The sequence below is a fragment of the Cyprinodon tularosa genome, unplaced genomic scaffold, assembly GCF_016077235.1.
Source record: "Cyprinodon tularosa strain WSP-4 unplaced genomic scaffold, ASM1607723v1 ctg154, whole genome shotgun sequence".
Taxonomy (NCBI): domain Eukaryota; kingdom Metazoa; phylum Chordata; class Actinopteri; order Cyprinodontiformes; family Cyprinodontidae; genus Cyprinodon; species Cyprinodon tularosa.
Genome location: NW_024038375.1, coordinates 247,778 through 267,147, shown reverse-complemented (window position 1 = coordinate 267,147; position 19,370 = coordinate 247,778). Strand labels below are relative to the sequence as shown.

General features: G+C 41.4%; 1 protein-coding gene across 3 annotated transcripts in view; it reads right to left on the bottom strand.

Annotated features, from left to right (window-relative positions):
- bsnb (bassoon (presynaptic cytomatrix protein) b) overlaps positions 1-17,847 on the bottom strand; it is a 122,825-nt gene extending 104,978 nt beyond the window's left edge. For all 3 annotated transcript variants that reach the window (XM_038279856.1, XM_038279855.1, XM_038279857.1), the window contains exon 1: positions 17,525-17,847. In XM_038279856.1, coding sequence (XP_038135784.1) covers positions 17,525-17,703 — 179 coding nt within the window. In that variant the 5' untranslated portion in view covers positions 17,704-17,847. The remainder of the gene's footprint in view (positions 1-17,524) is intronic.
- Between the last annotated feature and the right edge of the window lie 1,523 nt (positions 17,848-19,370).

The window sequence follows — 19,370 nt, the reverse complement described above, 5'->3', positions numbered from 1 at the left end:
GAGGGGGATGATGGGCATGATTACATGAGGAGAATTACAAAGAAGAAGAAAAGAAGAGAAAACTATTTTTGTTGATTACTTTTTAGTACAGTACTGTTTTAGATTATTTAATATTAGAAAAAAATCTGTGATTATACCTTTGGAAATCATCTTTTGATATTGTGATATCTATCATTGTTCTTGTTTGTGTTTTCCATATCAGCTACTTTTTTCATCAGGAAACTGAATTCTTAGGTTTTTGTCAGATAGTTTTCTAAATTACAAGCTGAAATCCTAACTGTTGCTTATATAGTATAAATATTAACCCAAATAAAAACCCTCAGTTTTACTGACCAACAGGGTTCGGACTTCTAACTTAAATCTCAGTTCTTAAAACGGCTTATAATGTTTTGGATTTTGCAGATTAATGTAATTTTGAAATGCAAAATCTAATAAAGTTATCATTCATTATAAATATAGTAAATAAGAAAAAAAAAACCGACAATAAAAATGCTTCTAAGCTTATATCGTGTAACAGTGTAACAGTATTTAAAACTAAGACCTCTGGAGGATAGATATCCTACAGTTTGCTTTATCAAGCCTGTCATGTTTAAAGGTCTTAGTTAGGGCTGAAACAATTAATCGGATTAATCATGATTAATCGATTATTGAAATAATCGTCTACTAGTTTAGTAATCAATTAATCATTAACTGGAGTTAAGAGCATTAATTATATCACAATAAAAGAAAAGTGTAAATATTTTGTATTTAAGATACAAATGTTTTTGCCTGTCTATATGTACTATCCAGAACTCCTCAAGAGGAAAAGTTTTAATTCCACTGGTTTAATTTCGCAAAAAGTTTTCTTTAAGGAGCCTTTGTCTATCCGATTATTTATCGATCAATCAAAAAAAAAAATCGAAAGATTAATTAATTTGCAAACTACTTGTTAGTTGCAGCCCTAATCTTAATAGCAGCTTGGCAGCAATAGTAGAAATATAAGAACTTTTGAGTAAAAAATGTATGTTAGCAATTGTCCTGAGTGATCTCTCTTCAGGGAAAAGAACTGGAGAGATAGAGCATCAGGGTGCTTACACAGAGCCTATCTTTAATAATAAACTGACCTGCTGCATGACTCTAACCTTAGTCCAACTCTCCTCAGCAGTGTCGCCACAGTCAGCTCATCAACACAACTATTGAGTGTACAGAACCAATCTCTCTCTTCAGTCTCATTAGTTATGCACTCTGTACTTAAAGAGAAAGCATAAATATTATGTGGTTGCTGTTCTAGCAAAACATGGTGAAGTTTCACTTCATAACCTTCACTTCTATAGCTCAGACATCGAGTCTCAAGTGATTTATGCAAAGCCTCAGGCTTAGCTTAATGAGAACAACAAAGAAAAAGTTGAAAGTGGCAGACACCTTTTCATAAGATCCCTTTAGATACGGGCAAAATCAAGTCCACTGAGAACAACTTGTGGCCACTTGTCTAATGCATAACAAATTGCCTGCATTATCACAAAACATGTAGAGAGGCATTTATAAAGACAGCTCATTGTAACGGGAACACCGAGTAAAACCTCTCATTGTAAAGCAGCAGAGAGATGCCTCCACCCTTCGCTCTGGCAGCAGTACATTTAACAGGATCATGCTGTCATCTAAATTAAACTCATTAGCATCACACCTGCAGGGCAACATGAATCTTTAAAAGGAGTTCAACATTTTGGGGGAATACATTCCAACAGTCAAATGAGAGCATTTACAACGCTCTTCTATTTGAACAGCAATAGGGCAACTAGTCATGCATAGCCGAATGTGTCAGCTGTAGAGAATGGCCTCACTGCACCGCTCAAGTATTGTGTTATAGAGTGCCGTGCAAAAGTAATTTAACAGGTCTGGCATGCTCACATTACTCTGATACCTCTGAATAAAATATGAAACAATTTGTTTAAAGATTTGATCATTTGATCAAAGTATACATACACCTATTTTACTATTGCCTTGGGGCGATTTCTTAGAGACTTTTAGATTTTGCACTAAATCAATTCAATTCAATATATACAAAAACGTGCAGACAACAATTCTTATAATAAAAAAATACTGTTCAAAGACAACCATAACAATTCTATTTAATATTTATCACAGTGCAACTAATAGTCTTTCAAAGTGGATACTTTCATTCTATGCAATTTCACTCAGGTTTTTATTTTTTCCTTTTCGAAATTTAGGCATAATTTCATAAGTGAAAGGTGAAACTACAGTTAGTGTATCTGGAAATAATCTCTTAATAATCACCTTAACCAAAGTGCAAAACTTTATATATTAAATCAAATGGGCTGCTTAGCTGAACAGAAACGGGACATCTGAAAAAGATCTATTCTAACTCCATCACAAAACACAGCGCCATGCTAAAGAAAAGAATATATAAGCTGTTACTGCCTATACAGGTGCTGGTCATAAAATTAGAATATCATGAAAAAGTAGATTGATTTCAGTAATTCCATTTAAAAAGTGAAACTTGTATATTATATTCATACATTACATACAAACTCATATATTTCAGATGTTTATTTTGTTTAATTTTGATGATTACAAATGACAACAAATGAAAATCTCAAATTCATCATATCAGAAAATTAGAATATTACTGAAGACCAATAAAAACAAAGGATTTATAGAAATGTTGGCCAACTGAAAAGTATGAACATGAAAAGTATGAGCATGTACAGCACTCAGTATTTAGTTGGGCCTCCTTTGGCCTGTATTACTGCAGCAATGCGGCGTGGCATGGAGTCGATCAGTCTGTGGCACTGCTCAGGTGTTATGATAGCCCAGGTTGCTCTAATAGTGGCTTTTAGCTCTTCTGAATTGTTGGGTCTGGTGTATTGCATCTTCTTCTTCACAATACCCAGATTTTCTATGGGGTTAAGGTCAGGAGAGTTTGCTGGCCAATTAAGAACAGGGATACCATGGTCCTTCAACCAGGTACTGGTAGCTTTGGCACTGTGTGCAGGTGCCAAGTCCTGTTGGAAAATGAAATCTGCATCTCCAAAAAGTTGGTCAGCTGCAGGAAGCATGAAATGCTCTAAAACTTCCTGGTATGTGGCTGCGTTGACCCTGGACCTCAGAAAACACAATGGACCAACACCAGCAGATGACATGGCACCCCAAACCATCACTGACTGTGGAAACTTTACACTGGACTTCAAGCAACGTGGATGAAGTGCCTCTCTTCTTTTCCTCCAGACTCTGGGACTTTGATTTCCAAAGGAAATGCAAAATTTACTTTCATCAGAGAACATGACTTTGGACCACTCACCAGCAGTCCAGTCCTGTTTCTCTTTAGCCCAGGCAAGACGCTTCTGACGCTGTCTGTGGTTCAAGAGTGGCTTGACACAAGGAATGCGACAGCAGAAACCCATGTCTTTCATACGTCTGTGTGTGGTGGTTCTTGAAGCACTCACTCCAGCTGCAGTCCACTCTTTGTGAATCTCCCCCACATTTTTGAATGGGTTTTGTTTCACAATCCTCTCCAGGGTGCGGTTATCTCTCTTGCTTGTACACTTTTTTCGACCACATCTTTTCCTTCCCTTCGCCTCTCTATTAATGTGCTTGGACACTGAGCTCTGTGAACAGCCAGCCTCTTTAGCGATGACCTTTTGTGTCTTGCCCTCCTTGTGCAAGGTGTCGATGGTCGTCTTTTGGACAACTGTCAAGTCAGCAGTCTTCCCCATGATTGTGTAGCCTATAGAACTAGACTGAAAGACCATTTAAAGGCTTTTGCAGGTGGTTTGAGTTAATTAGCTGATTAGAGTGTGGCACCAGGGGCCATCAATTTTGAACCTTTTCACAATATTCTAATTTTCTGATATGATGAATTTGAGATTTTCATTTGTTGTCATTTGTAATCATCAAAATTAAACAAAATAAACATCTGAAATATATGAGTTTGTATGTAATGTATGAATATAATATACAAGTTTCACTTTTTAAATGGAATTACTGAAATCAATCTACTTTTTCATGATATTCTAATTTTATGACCAGCACCTGTAGATTGCTAAAATATGATTACTCTTTTAAGGCTGCAAAAAAAAACACCATGTTTATTTCTGCAAAAAAAAAACGAAAGCAGATTTCTTGCAGTTGAATTTGTCAAAATATTTTTGTTGCCCTGAAGTTTACGTAATTACAGAAACCTAGCCCAATCCACTTCTGTTTAACACCTGTTAGATGGTATTTTAGAAAAAAACTAAATGATTTACAACATTAGATAAAAACAGGGCAGAGTATAGATGGATTAGCTAAAGAACAAAAATGTCTCTCAGGTCTCCTCTGGATATTAGAGACCCTATTACGCTGCAAAAACAATCTAGAAATAGGTAAAGATTTCTTAAATTAAGTGTATTTACCCTTAATTTGAGCAGATAAGTAAGAGGATTTGCCAATGGAATGAGTATTTTTATTCTTGAAATAAGATAATTAGATAAAACTTACTTGAAATAAGACAATGCAATTGTTTTTTCTTATTTTAAATGTAAATTGTCTTGGCAAAGTGTCTCACTTACCTCCTCAATTTAAGAAAAAATGCACTTATTTTAAGAAAAATTGACTTATTAAGATTGACATTTTTTTTGCAGTGTAGCTACTGTCCAGCTGCCATAAATGTGTGAAAGCAGTGAAAGACATTTAACTACAAAATGCTGGGATCAAGGGAAGCCTGGCTACTTGAAATGAAAGTCAGCAGTTAGCAGACGGGTCAGATTTTACCCAGACTAGTAATACTTACAGATATATTTCCATTAGATTTCGAGAATGGTTATGGATCAATAAACCAAGTCAAGCAGTTAGATTATTAATCTTTATTAACTGCAACAACCTGCTATTTTTAATAGTTTCCGCAAGAACATTTTTCCCTCTTTCACCTGGGGTCCGTTTCATAAAGAAGGGGTAACAAATTCAGATACAAATCCGCAACTCTAAGTTGATCTAGCCAAAAGTTGGGAACTCTGATTGTTCGGTTTCATAATGGCTGCTATCAATTAGTTCAATCAATTTTACCTACCGGTAGGTCCAATCAGAGTTAAAGGAGAAGTTCGGTTTTTTACACTTTAAGCCCATTTTCTGTAGTGTCCAGGATGAAATCGAATGATCGACACCAAAAGTTTGACAATTGCTCCTGTCTCTGCTTTTTGGCTCATTTAGAATCAACCCCTGGCTGCTTTAGAATGGCTTGCATAGAGCATGTCCGATAATGTCCTTAAAACAACCTTAAACGTTCTTTTTTTAAAATATGCTACTCACCGGGTCGTCAGCGCTGTTCAATGACGTTCCAAAAAAAGTTTCGTAAAGAAAAAACGTTCCTGTAGTGTTTTATTTAGCATTTTGTAAATCCCATTGAGTTCTGTAGGAATAGTCAATATTCCGCTGCCACCGGAAACGGAAATGGGGCCTGTTTACACAGTTGTAGTCTTTTCGCTTCACTCTGTGTACTCCGACGTCGAGGTGCTAACGTCTCTGTTAAACACTTTAAAAAACTCTGAAAATGGAATACGAAAGGTGGACTCTTGATTCTTCTCCTTTAAGCGCGTGCGCAGCAAGTATGAAAAGCCATTATCAGTGGAGTATGGATTAGACAAGTCAAAATGACAAAAGGAAACAGGAAGTGCCTATTTCACGCCACTGGAACTAGAGATTTGAATGCAGAAATGCAACAAATACAATAAAAAAGGAGAATGTGTTTAAAAGACAGCGAAACAACGCTACAGCTACAAAGGAGAGGAAGGTGCAAAGGAGGAGATTGTTGTTCCAGTTAATGGTATGTTTATATGAAGTGGGCTATGGCAGGCTTTTTTTTTAAAAGCACTCTCGCCTCTCTTGTTCCATTTGTAGATCACTAAAATAAGATTCTTCCTGATCAAAATCACACTCCTAGACCTAACTGTAATAATATATTTTCTAAATTACATTTTTGTAGCAGAGACTGAATTTTAGAAAGTAAAAAAAAAAAAAAAAAATTATACTAGTAACAATTAAGTTTTATATATCTAGAAATGTTTACACATTTTAAGTGGCCATTCTAACATTTATCCCCTTGACTGAGAATGCACTTATATCTGAAAAACATGTTTTCATAGTTCATAGTTTTTTCTTTACAGATTTACACTTCTAACACTATAGGAAAAGACTGTTCAACTACTTAAATGCAATATAAAAAAAAGAAGATCAAATGGAGCTCATCTATAAGTAATTACACCTCAGTTTAATTGTAGCTGTTCCATTAAAGTCTAAGAGGTTTGTTAAAGTAGATTTGAGAAAATACAGCATACAACCTTTTTTTTTATCTTACAGCAGGATAGATATTAACATATTAAACATCTGGATGTATCTTTGAATTTTCAACCAATTGTCAAAAACTGCAAAGTGTATTGCACAACTATAAACCTGACAAGGCATGGCTGTACACCTAAACTAGCAGGCTGAACAAGGGTAGCATTAATCAAAGAGAGAGAAATTACTAAGAAGGCTGTGAAGCTCTGGAGGAGCTGCAGAGCTCAATCTGTAATTGCAGTGAGAGGGTGCTGCATTAACCAAAGTACTGATTGAGGGGAAGCACTGACTTTGAATGTTCATACTTCTAATGTCTCAGGCCTTTTTTTTTTATTTTATTTTTTTTTTACCACATTCTTTAAGCTCACAAAAACAAATATCCAGGACTTTGTTAGCATTGGCCCACTTTGAGAGCCCAAACAGCAATATGTCTTGTTTTAAAATCTGGGACATTTTTCCTTTTTAAACAAATATGAAACATATATAGATTTTGCAGCAGTGAACATAATCTGATATGTCCTGTATGTCCTGTACTTTAGCTGGATGCCTTCTACCTGTATCAGTTTCATACTAACTGAGAGGTTATATGTTTCTTATCGATTAATACTGTTAGCAGCACAGACGGCTTAAGGCTAGATTGAAAACCTTTCCTTTGTGCCTGATTTAGTAGTATTTAAAGGTCAAGGCACAAATCTATCTCATGCAAAAGCTGCACTCATTGTAAGTTTTAAAATAAACACGTGAGATATAGTTGACACCTTAAATCTGCTCAGCAAACATAACCATAACAGCTGGTATATTTGTTGTTTGCGCATACACCGAATGTCACATCAGACGAAGGCCTTTTTAACCCAGAGGGAAATACTTTCAGCTTTATAATTAACCAGCAGGACAGATTTAATTTTGTCCTGCAAGGCTTTGTGGAGACCTTAGACACCAGAGAAACACCCCGAGGAAAATTTAGTCAGAATGACACTGAAAACCTGAATGCGCCTTCTGTCTTTAAAAAACTGTAAATGCAGCTGAAAATGGAAGACAGCAAAGCTGTCCGCATGAAGACATCTAAGATTAAGCAACTGAGGGCGGAAACAGGTTAAGGTTCATCGAATGTCCTCACCAAGACTGAGTTTTAGCATAGTGGTGTATCTGGACTGAAATGGGATGTGTGGATTTAAGAAAAGGTTTATTTTAAAGATATTTCTGTTTTCCAAATATTCATAATAACAAACAAATAAAAACAATGAAGTGTTGATAATACTGATCACTATTTGGCCAGTAACACTGCCAAGCACAGTTACAACATATATAAATGAATTAGTCATTTTTGTAGGGAAAAAAAATCAGATAGAATATATATAATTTTCTATAACATATCAGAAGTTATGCATCATTCATTACTCAGTGGATAAAAAACCTCATAAGAAATTTTACCCGAACATTAAGGGTTAAGGCTGCATACCCTCATCATACATAGCATGAACTTCATGTTGACTTGAAGCTTTTAAGAATGAACATATAATTGTAAGAATTTGGTGCATGCATTTTAATCTAGTGTAGATGTTCTCTAATCAACAAGGAATTCATGCTATAAATAGATACTCAAATGTATATGAATATTCCCACAGCAATTTGGTTACATCTTTTTAGCAAGCTTCTAGCCATGAAAAAAATCCACAATTACTTCTAAGTTGTGCATCCAATATACCTGTTCAAAAAGTTGCTGGAGTTTCCAATTCTTTTATTGATCTACCTAATATAAAGGATCATTGAAATAAATGAGAAAAAACTACATTATTGTAGTTATTGTAGTCTGAACACCAGTACAATATTGCCCTTATTTTTTTCCTATTAGTATAAAGTAATAAAAAATCAAGTGTGTTTGAGGAAGTGGATAGAAGTTTTCTATCAAAGTCGGCCTCAGTCGTCACTAAAACATATTTATGTACTGTTCACAACACCTTTTAAAAGGGTTATAGAATACCAAACCAAGTTTACATTGTCATAGATGAATAACGCTAGTTCAGTGGGTGAAATGGACGTACAGAGAAGTTCAAACCCCATCTACACCTCCTTTCTCTGCAAATCTCACAATTCTAAACTTCCACCATAAAACAGGCAAATCCAAACGAAGACTCTCAGTTTACGTAAACTTTTTTTAGGTATGAAATGCTGGACATGTCCGGGAAAAGGAGGACGTCTGGTCATCCTACCATACCAACAATTCGATGTTTCAGTGAGTGAGTGCTTGTTGCTATGATGCGTCTTTGCTCAGCAGCTTTGTTCGATGTAAACTAACCAAACAGCGCACAGCTAATCTAAACATTCATGAGCATACCATAAAAGGAAGAAAACCTTTCATTTCTAGGGCTTTTAACTAGGCTTGCATTAGGGCACATGGAACAGTAAATATGCCATTTTCAGCCCAACTAATGTTACACACCCTATTTAGAGAACTTAAGGACCAGATAACCTATAGAATCATTCTATGACCCCTTTAATGCATGCGTACAGATGGGTCTATTACTAAAATCAGAAAATTATAAGACATGTAGTTAAAATTCCATAAAAAAGAAATTATGATTATTATAGACTTCATTATCTTTTATGTCTTTCAGATGTTTATTTTTTTCATCAAAGGAACTAGTCAGAATGGGGCCTATCTCTTAGGGTTATTTATTGTAAGTATTGATTTTAGTACATAAAAGTGTTATAAATAACAAGAAAGAAGTGCTTTGAAGATACATACACATTTGCAAAACAATGCTCAAACAGAATGTTAATTATGCCTTACAAGATGAAGAAATCTATTATCAACACCAACTTTAGTAAAACTTTCCTTTTTATCAGTTTGAAAAGTTTAATAAACAGGTTAATCTGCAGTAAATCTCAGTTCTAGTGATAAAAACACAATCTCTTACCAATGTGCCAAAAATCAACACAATTAAAACCACTGGCAGGTGAAAAGAATAAAAAAATAACTTGTTTCTGCAAGAATAACCAAAAAATTAGGTGTAAATAAAAAAGCAGGAAACTTCTTACATGCATCACAGTGTCATTGCTGCAGATCATCCACACTGCTGCTCATAGAAACCAACCTAAAAGGGAAGGAAGAGCTGTAGTGTCTTACAGCAGCTGGTGCTCTCTAAATGTCAACTCCAAAACACACTGGACACAAGAGATAAGCTGACATCCGTCATGAAAAGTTTAATTAGCAGCATTGGTGCTGCTAAACAGAACAGGTTCCAAAAGGATCGTCAGCTGACCAGATGCTACTAGCATTGTTTTCATAATGCTTTGGTTTCTTTTATATTTGAACGTGATTCATTTTCTACTGGTGCTAATAAACTAAAAGAGGAAAGTCTCTCTACACATAACCAGACTTTCCCGATATATCAATTATGACTTATACCTGTCTTTTAAAAGAACAGGTAGTGTTTGCAAACCTTATCTTTTAAAACTTGATTGGCTGCTGTGTTCATATTTAGCTGCACTAAAAAAGCCAGATAAGTTCAAAATGTGAGTCATAAACACTTCCAGCTATATAAAATAACCAACAGCATTTACCAGTTGAGCTAAAAATACTCTATTTGAGTACAGCTCCTTTAAATGCAATGGCCAATTATTTATTATGCAATTATTTCACATGGTAAAAGAACCTATAGATGCAGCAGTTAATGAGCCAGAGATCATAATCGGACCATTTCCCCTGATCATCTCTGTCTGGTGACAGGCAGGTCAGATACTGGGAAATCGATTGATTAAATTACTATTCTTACAACTTAAATTACTTTTAGCCTAGCAGCACATCAGTCTCTAATCTGCATAGCTTGTTGCAGGTAAGGATTCTCAATCATGCAGGTTGTAGTATAACAGATTGAGCATGTTATATGCTCAGTATTTAAAATTGGATGGAAATAAGATCAAAGTTAGAAATATGTTATAAGAATCTAGAAACAATTAAGATTTTAGAGGAACCTTTAGCACATTTGTTCTGTTTTATTTGCTTCAGACCTTTGAAATGTTATTGCAGGTCAGTACCGCAGTAGCACCAACTGTGTGGTGCTGTAAACAGGAAATACTTGGAGCTTGTGTCAGAACACTCCTCTGTAATGGTCAACATTGGGATGACTGTGCACTTAGAGAAAGCTGTTAAGATAAGAGTTGAAAACAATGATTGTGGTGCTCTCTAAAGCTGATGGGTTGGCCAAATATCTTTGCAGAAGACAGCTATAAGGGCTCGGATTTAGCTCTATGACTGAGACTAAATGGAAGGTAATTCGGTCCATAACAAAACAAAAAATGTCCTATGGATCTCACTTTTAAATAAGGTAATATAAAAGATATAATAGCCCTAATTACACTACCGGGCAATTCATGCAATTAAAATTAAAGTCTTCTATCAAGTCTAAAGCTAGACACTATTATGCTTCTGAGGTTCCTTATAAAGGAATATGTGAAAAGCAGATCCATGATCTCAAGAAAACCATTTAAATCAGCCATGTGCTTCGATGTTTTTCTCTTTCCCTCTGCTCATTTCTCATTCTGCCGCCCTGTTTGTTAGCACACTCAGTCTCTGCACTCTCTTTATGAGAAACCTAAGGGAGGATACCAGGAAGAAATCAAGATATAAAAAAATCATGAGACTACAAAGAAGCTATGAGAATTTAAATCTGCCCCACGTAATAAACAGGCCAGACACTGTGTCTAGCAAAAAGGACGCATAAAACGTGAACAATTCTGCATTTCGTTTAATAGTTTTATGTGATAGATCGACACAATTAAGGGAATAATTGTGAGGAGAAATTATGCATGATTTCTTTCTGAAATATATCAATCTTAACATTTTTGGTATGTATATGTAATTAGCTAGACTAACTTGAAGATCCTGACATAAAATGCAGTCAAACCAGCTGCCTTTAAAAGTTACCTAATTAGTAAAAACAGCCCATCTGTGCTTATTCAATTCATTTCAGTTAAAATCAAAAACACTTTTAAATCACACAGGGACATTAAATGTTATTGTAACTCACAGGAGTTTCTCCAACAAGCTGTTGTAAATATAAATGACTGTATGTAGAAAGTATCTCCAGTAGAGGTCTGTTACAGAGTGATCTGGAGAAGCATCTGACTGATGTTAAAGTCTGATAAACAGGAAGTTCATCAACTTTCATCTCAGAAAGACAAAGAAACCAGCAAACAGAGCAGACAGATTGGGTTAAAGTTATGGCTAAACTTGTCTAAGCCTAAATCATAGAAGTAATGCTAGGCACTAATTTGAAACTGTCAGGGTTTGGTTGTGGTTTAGAGGACCCAAATGCAGAGGCAGACAGGCTGAGGAGATTTCTGGGTGATTTAATGGGGCAAAACAGCAACAAAGGCAGGAATGCAAAAATCCAACTAATAATCAAAAGCAAACCAGAACAATGGAGACATCTGGGGAATACCAAACACGAGGAGCCAGGGAGAGACGAGGAATGTGGACAACAGCATGGGAGGACAGCAAAGACAAGGAACCAACAAAGAGTGAGAGCAGAGGGAGAGCATATATAGGAGACAGAGACAAAGGGAGGGCTAACGAGCAGACAAGGAACAGGTGTGAGAGGAGACAACGAGGGAGCCAAGGGGAAAGGAACATACACACACAAGAGGGCAAAAGAGGACAACAGAAAAACTTGAGAACTAATATAAATCTAGAAGTACAACAAAACTGGAATTAAACCAATAAATCTAGAAAACAAGGAGCAAAGAAAAGAACAGCAGAACCACGACCATGACAGTGCCCCCCACTTAAGGGCGGATCCCAGACGCCCAAAATGTCCAGAAACAAAAAATAACCCCCCCTGGGCGGGCGGAGGGGGAACCAGGAAGGAGGGCACGAAATACAAAACCAAACGCAGAGTCCAAACAAAACCAAAACAACCCACCCAAGGTGGGCGAGGGCAAACAAAGTCTCTGGAGGGCGGCCGTGAGGCCGGAGGCCAGGAAGAGTCTCTGGAGGGCGGCCGTGAGGCCAGGAAGAGTCTCTGGAGGGCGGCCGTGAGGCCAGGAAGAGTCTCTGGAGGGCGGCCGTGAGGCCAGGAAGAGTCTCTGGAGGGCGGCCGTGAGGCCAGGAAGAGTCTCTGGAGGGCGGCCGTGAGGCCGGAGGCGAGGCAGAAGCTCAGGAGGACGGCGACGGCGACGCCGTCTCTGATGAAGGAGGCTCTCTGGAGGAGGCCGGCTGCGACAGAGGGCCTCTGGAGGAGGCCGGCGGCGACGCCGTCTCTGAAGGAGGAGGGCCCCTGGAGGGGGCCGGCGGCGACGCCGTCTCTGAAGGAGGAGGGCCCCTGGAGGGGGCCGGCGGCGACGCCGTCTCTGAAGGAGGAGGGCCCCTGGAGGGGGCCGGCGGCGACGCCGTCTCTGAAGGAGGAGGGCCCCAGGAGGGGGCCGGCGGCGACAGAGGGCCTCTGGAGGAGGCCGGCGGCGACAGAGGGCCTCTGGAGGAGGCCGGCGGCGACAGAGGGCCTCTGGAGGAGGAGGGCCCCAGGAGGAGGCCGGCGGGGACGCCGTCTCTGAAGGAAGAGGGCCCCAGGAGGCGGCCGGCGTCGCCGCCGTCTCTGACGAAGGAGGGTCTCTGGAGGTTGCCGGCGGCGACGCCGTCTCTGATGAAGGAGGGTCTCTGGAGGACGGCGACGCCGTCTCAGACGCAGGCACAGGAACAGCCTCAGAGGGGGCCGCCGACTGCGGCACAGGAACAGCCTCAGAGGGGGCCGCCGACTGCGGCACAGGAACAGCCTCAGAGGGGGCCGCCGACTGCGGCACAGGAACAGCCTCAGAGGGGGCCTGGAGCGCCCGCTGAGGGGCCGTGGAGGCTTGGAGCGCCCGCTGAGGGGCCGTGGAGGCTTGGAGCGCCCGCTGAGGGGCCGTGGAGGCTTGGAGCGCCCGCTGAGGGGCCGTGGAGGCTTGGAGCGCCCGCTGAGGGGCCGTGGAGGCTTGGAGCGCCCGCTGAGGGGCCGTGGAGGCTTGGAGCGCCCGCTGAGGGGCCGTGGAGGCTTGGAGCGCCCGCTGAGGGGCCGTGGAGGCTTGGAGCGCCTGCTTAGCTTTATTTCAGAGAGCCCTTCAGTAGCCTGCTCAGGGAAATCAGGATGACTCTGAACGGGCTCAGGGGTCTCAGGCGCTAGGCTAAACGGCCCTCCAATGGGCTCAGGAGTCTCTGGTGCTAGGCTAAACGGACCTCCAATGGGCTCAGGAGTCTCTGGCGCTAGGCTAAACGGCCTGATAACGGGCTCAGGAGTCTCTGGTACTGGGGAAACCGGCCCTCTAATGGGCACTGGAGCTGGGGAAACCGGCCCTCTAATGGGCACTGGAGCTGGGGAAACCGGCCCTCTAATGGGCACTGGAGCTGGGGAAACCGGCCCTCTAATGGGCACTGGAGCTGGGGAAACCGGCCCTCTAATGGGCACTGGAGCTGGGGAAACCGGCCCTCTAATGGGCACTGGAGCTGGGGAAACCGGCCCTCTAATGGGCACTGGAGCTGGGGAAACCGGCCCTCTAATGGGCACTGGAGCTGGGGAAACCGGGCCTCTAATGGGCTCTGAAGCTGGGGAAACCGGGCCTCTAATGGGCTCTGAAGCTGGGGAAACCGGGCCTCTAATGGGCTCTGAAGCTGGGGAAACCGGGCCTCTAATGGGCTCTGAAGCTGGGGAAACCGGGCCTCTAATGGGCTCTGAAGCTGGGGAAACCGGGCCTCTAATGGGCTCTGAAGCTGGGGAAACCGGGCCTCTAATGGGCTCTGAAGCTGGGGAAACCGGGCCTCTAAAGGGCTCTGAAGCTGGGGAAACCGGGCCTCTAAAGGGCTCTGAAGCTGGGGAAACCGGGCCTCTAAAGGGCTCTGAAGCTGGGGAAACCGGGCCTCTAAAGGGCTCTGAAGCTGGGGAAACCGGGCCTCTAAAGGGCTCTGCAGCTGGGGAAACTGGGCCTCTAAAGGGCTCTGGAGCTAGGTAAACCAGCCCGCTAAAGGGCTTGGGATGTGCTGGCTGACAGAGGACTGATGGAGGTGGAAGGAAAGGGAATAGATCCTCCCTTTGCCCATAAAAGTAGTCCCATAACTCTGACTCCTCAATATGTGGTGCTCTGACTGCAGTGGGTGTAATCATGGTGACTGAATTTAAACCTCTAACTCGAGGAGCCAACTGCTGGTCATGGAGGTGACGGCCAAGGCCATAGGGGAAACTGACCTGAAGGAGAGTGGGAGTGGAGGCGTCAGGCTGACCCGCCGGAGAGGGAGTGGAGGCGTCAGGCTGACCCGCCGGAGAGGGAGTGGAGGCGTCAGGCTGACCCGCCGGAGAGGGAGTGGAGGCGTCAGGCTGACCCGCCGGAGAGGGAGTGGAGGCGTCAGGCTGACCCGCCGGAGAGGGAGTGGAGGCGTCAGGCTGACCCGCCGGAGAGGGAGTGGAGGCGTCAGGCTGACCCGCCGGAGAGGGAGTGGAGGCGTCAGGCTGACCCGCCATGGATTTCTTCCCCCGGCGGCGCTTACGCCTGGAGGAGGCAGACGGCATGGGGGGACCAACAGCTGGTGAAGGTGGAGGAACCGGACTGGAGGCGATTGAGAGCAGAGTTGGAAGGAGGTGAAGTGATGGTTTGGGTGGTGGGGGTCTGTTGAAGAGCTGGGCGCTGGCTGCTTGGTGGTTCCACTCCAACTCTTCAAACAGTTCAGACAGCACTGGGGGAGAAATGAGTTTGCTGTTTGTGAGGAGAATTTGCCTTAGTTGGCCAGCTGCACTCACCCTCTCCTCAGGCGGGCTGAGATTGGCAATAGTGTCCAGAGCCTTTTCCAGCTTCAGAAAAAAATCCCTCAGGGTGTCCAGACTGGGCTCTGCTGGGTCCATTGTGGTTGGTTCCTAATGTCAGGGTTTGGTTGTGGTTTAGAGGACCCAAATGCAGAGGCATACAGGCTGAGGAGATTTCTGGGTGATTTAATGGGGCAAAACAGCAACAAAGGCAGGAATGCAAAAATCCAACTAATAATCAAAAGCAAACCAGAACAATGGAGACATCTGGGGAATACCAAACACGAGGAGCCAGGGAGAGACGAGGAATGTGGACAACAGCATGGGAGGACAGCAAAGACAAGGAACCAACAAAGAGTGAGAGCAGAGGGAGAGCATATATAGGAGACAGAGACAAAGGGAGGGCTAACGAGCAGACAAGGAACAGGTGTGAGAGGAGACAACGAGGGAGCCAAGGGGAAAGGAACATACACACACAAGAGGGCAAAAGAGGACAACAGAAAAACTTGAGAACTAATATAAATCTAGAAGTACAACAAAACTGGAATTAGGCTAATAAATCTAGAAAACAAGGAGCAAAGAAAAGAACAGCAGAACCACGACCATGACAGAAACATTAGTTCTTTCTGATCAAACATTATTAAACAGATATTTATCTACCAAGATAGGGCTATCTAGTTAAACTTACAGACCAGAAAAGATAAGCTATAATCAAGAAGCAGACAAGAAAGCCCTTTTAATGCTGGAGATTCACAGTTCAGCTGGGAGAAGCTGTTGAAAGGAGAACTGCTTGTCATGATCTCCATAAATCTAAACAAATAAGATTCTATGAGTAAAAATAATGCATTTCTTAAACAGAGAAAGTCAAACTGGTGGAACTTAGAATTAATGTATTAGAGATGAAAGATAAAAGCCAGACCTCGATCCATTTGAAAAAAAAAAAAAAACTGTGCCCAGACGTACAATTGATACTTGAAAAAAAGTCTCCACCTGGTTTGACTGAGCTAGAGCTGTTTTTATGAAAAACACAAAACCAATTAGAGGGAACATCAGTCTTTAAATTCTAAAAAGATCTGAAAGCCATTGCAAGACACTACGGACAAAAACAACCAGATGCCGATAAAAGTACAAGGCTCCTTTTAAAAAAAGTAACACTCAGAATTTCCCACTGCCATAAGTCATGGTCTAAAACAAAGCCTCAACTCTGTAATTTAGCCATACAAAGGAATGCTCGCTGCAAATCTATAAATCTATTTGCACACTAGCCTGAAACATTATTACACAGAAACTGCAAGTAGGTGTGGCAAATCTATGATGCAGCAAGGTCTACGTGTATGTGTGTGTGTGTGCGTTAAGGTCTACAACTGTTGAACTGTGTAATTAAGGCAATATCAGATCTTGTTAGGAGGGTAATCCCTCACACACACCCACACCGAAAATACGGGCATGCAAGCTGCTCCATGTGACCACAGACATGATCTCAGTGGGGTTAATATTTCATCGGCCTACGCTGCATCATTTTAAGCCAACAATGTGGGTTTAGAGATGGAAACGCTTCTAGGACAGCACTATCACAAATACAACTGGAATGGCACAAGGTTTCTCCCAGGGGGGAGATAAAACACCACTTTATCTGGACTAAAATGCCTGGTTCAGTCCAGCTGTACATTTTTTTTTTATTATTGTTTTGTATTTAACAGCATAATCATTTGAGACTAACTTCTGATTTACGCTTTAAGACAGCGGCTATAGCATATGTTTTGGTCCTACACCTTTAATGACGTTGGTGATATCTGCTGGGAGCACTGACATTCTACACAACGCTGTCATCAGGAGACAGACGTCTGCTGCTGGCAAGGAGAAAGGTGTGTTTTTCAGAATGACCCTGTGTTTACAAGAATTGGCGTCAAAGAAGAAGTAGTAAAACCGACCCACCCCTGTATGCAGTTTAGATTATTTTACCTATTTTCTAATTTTATATATATATATATATATATATATATATATATATATATATATATATATATATATATATATATATATATATATATATATCATGATTTTCATTCATGACACTGAATCCCGAAGGCAGACATCGTAAAAAAGGGCGTAGAAATTCCTTCTAAAATGCTTAAAGCTACATTTACGCATGTCTGCTTCTACCTTGTAAGATTTGCATGATCGATTTAAAGCGCATCACCAATGGCAGATCTGATGTCAAAATAAAGAGAGCTTTCAAAAAGAGGTTGTCAACACTACTGGCAAGGGTATTGAAATAAATAATTAAGCGCCCATTCAGGTCTATCTACACGCAGTCGGCTGAGCTTCTATCTACCCTGCTGGTTGAAGTAATGTACGCTACAGCACGCTGCCATGAAGCCCCCCTCCCTTTAATTTCGCTTCATTGTCCACACTTTGTGTGTTAAAGGCTCCCTAGCTACCGCGGCTACCTGTTAATCCCCGGCCCGGACGCAGCCCCACTTCCTCCGGCTGGTGCTCCATTGCTGGGCTTGAGGACCTGTCCAGAGTCCGGTGGTGCTGAAATGGAATTCAGCACCCCCGCTGCAGGGACAGCGGCGCCGGGCTGTCCCGCCTGTCCCTCCCCCTCCATGCTGGCCTCGTTCCCCATGGCCTCGGGATAGGTGTCGACGGAGAGAAACGGTGGTTGTGGGTGGTTTTTACAGCTGGGGTAAAAACTCGGGTGGAACTCAGCGTCGCTCCCTTTCCGCCATCATCACCTACAATTCAGCATCCCGCACGGAGCACGCGCGCTGACGCTTGAGGCCGAAGGAACGCGCTGACGCAATGGGTGGTGACTTGAGTTGCTCGTACGTGCGCGTTCACAGGGCTCAGCTATCTTAAACCTATAAACAGCACGCATCTAACCCACCCTCCTCCTCACCCACACAACCATGCCCTCAAACCCCTACATCCGGAATGGGACATTATATAATTAAGATTTCATCTATATTTATGAATTATATTATTGATTATATGAGATTTCATAACCAGCAGAGCGAAATTAAATGGCCCATGGGCGATATTTGAAATAGGGCTGTACTTTTTGTAAATGTAATTTCCAACTAGCCACCACAGCAGCAGTAATATATATCAGGTATTGGTAGGTTTGTTGTCTTCTTATTGTGCATTTATTGCCCTTAAATATTATGGTTACCAAGCATTGCACTGTTTAATGACTTGTGGAATTTATTTTAGCCTCAGATTCTTCTTATTACATTTATTTTATGAATAACAGCAAATAAACTATAAAGACAGGATTATTCTACTATATACACTCACCGGGCACTTTATTAGGTACACCTGTCCAACTGCTCAATTTCTAAGCAGCCAATCACATGGCGGCAACTCAGTGCATTTAGGCATGTAGACATGGTCAAGACAATCTTCTGCCGTTCAAACCGAGCATCAGTATGGGGAAGAAAGGTGATTTGAGTGACTTTGAATGTGGCATGATTGTTGGTGCCAGAAGGGCTGGTCTGAGTATTTCAGAAACTGCTGATCTACTGGGATTTTCACACACAACCATCTCTAGGGTTTACAGAGAATGGTCTGAAAAAGAAAAAACATCCAGTGAGCGGCAGTTCTGTGGGCGGAAATGCCTATAAAGAATAGCCACAGCAAGTCAATTTATAAAAAAATTCTTTGTAACAAGTATATTATTCTAAAGCTTAAGAACTTTAGATGTTTTTGAACTTACTGTTGACATATATTCAAATTAAAATATAGACACATTTTTCATAAATGTGAGACCAATAGTCTTTGACAATTTAGACCTAGACACTTTTTTTTGCTGTCATTCCGAGTTATCATCCCCTGACACTTACCTGGGAGAGATTTCCATGCATTGATGTATGAGAACACTTTGAGACGTTGCTAGCCTTGGGGGACCCCAAGAGCAGTTTAGGTCCCTTACACAGCAGGCCAGACACAGCTGCCCATTTCTTATGTGTTAAAAGTTGTGAACATGGCTTATATACTTCTATCTATAAACCAACAGTTCATCAAAACAGTTTTAGCAATTAACCAACCTACTTGTTTTAAAAGAACTAATTTAAGAACGTGGATGTATGGTTAGAAAACAGCCTATTCTGACCCCAGGCATTAGTACCAAAGCATGGACCACCATCAACAAACATTTCCATAAACTATGTAAATGCTTGATTATGACTGTTATTTGTTTTAGTGTTTGTCATATCAAACAGCCAAGAACAATACAAAAATATGAAAGCAAATAAATTCAAATAGCAGTAAATATTTTGCTTGTGTAAATGTATA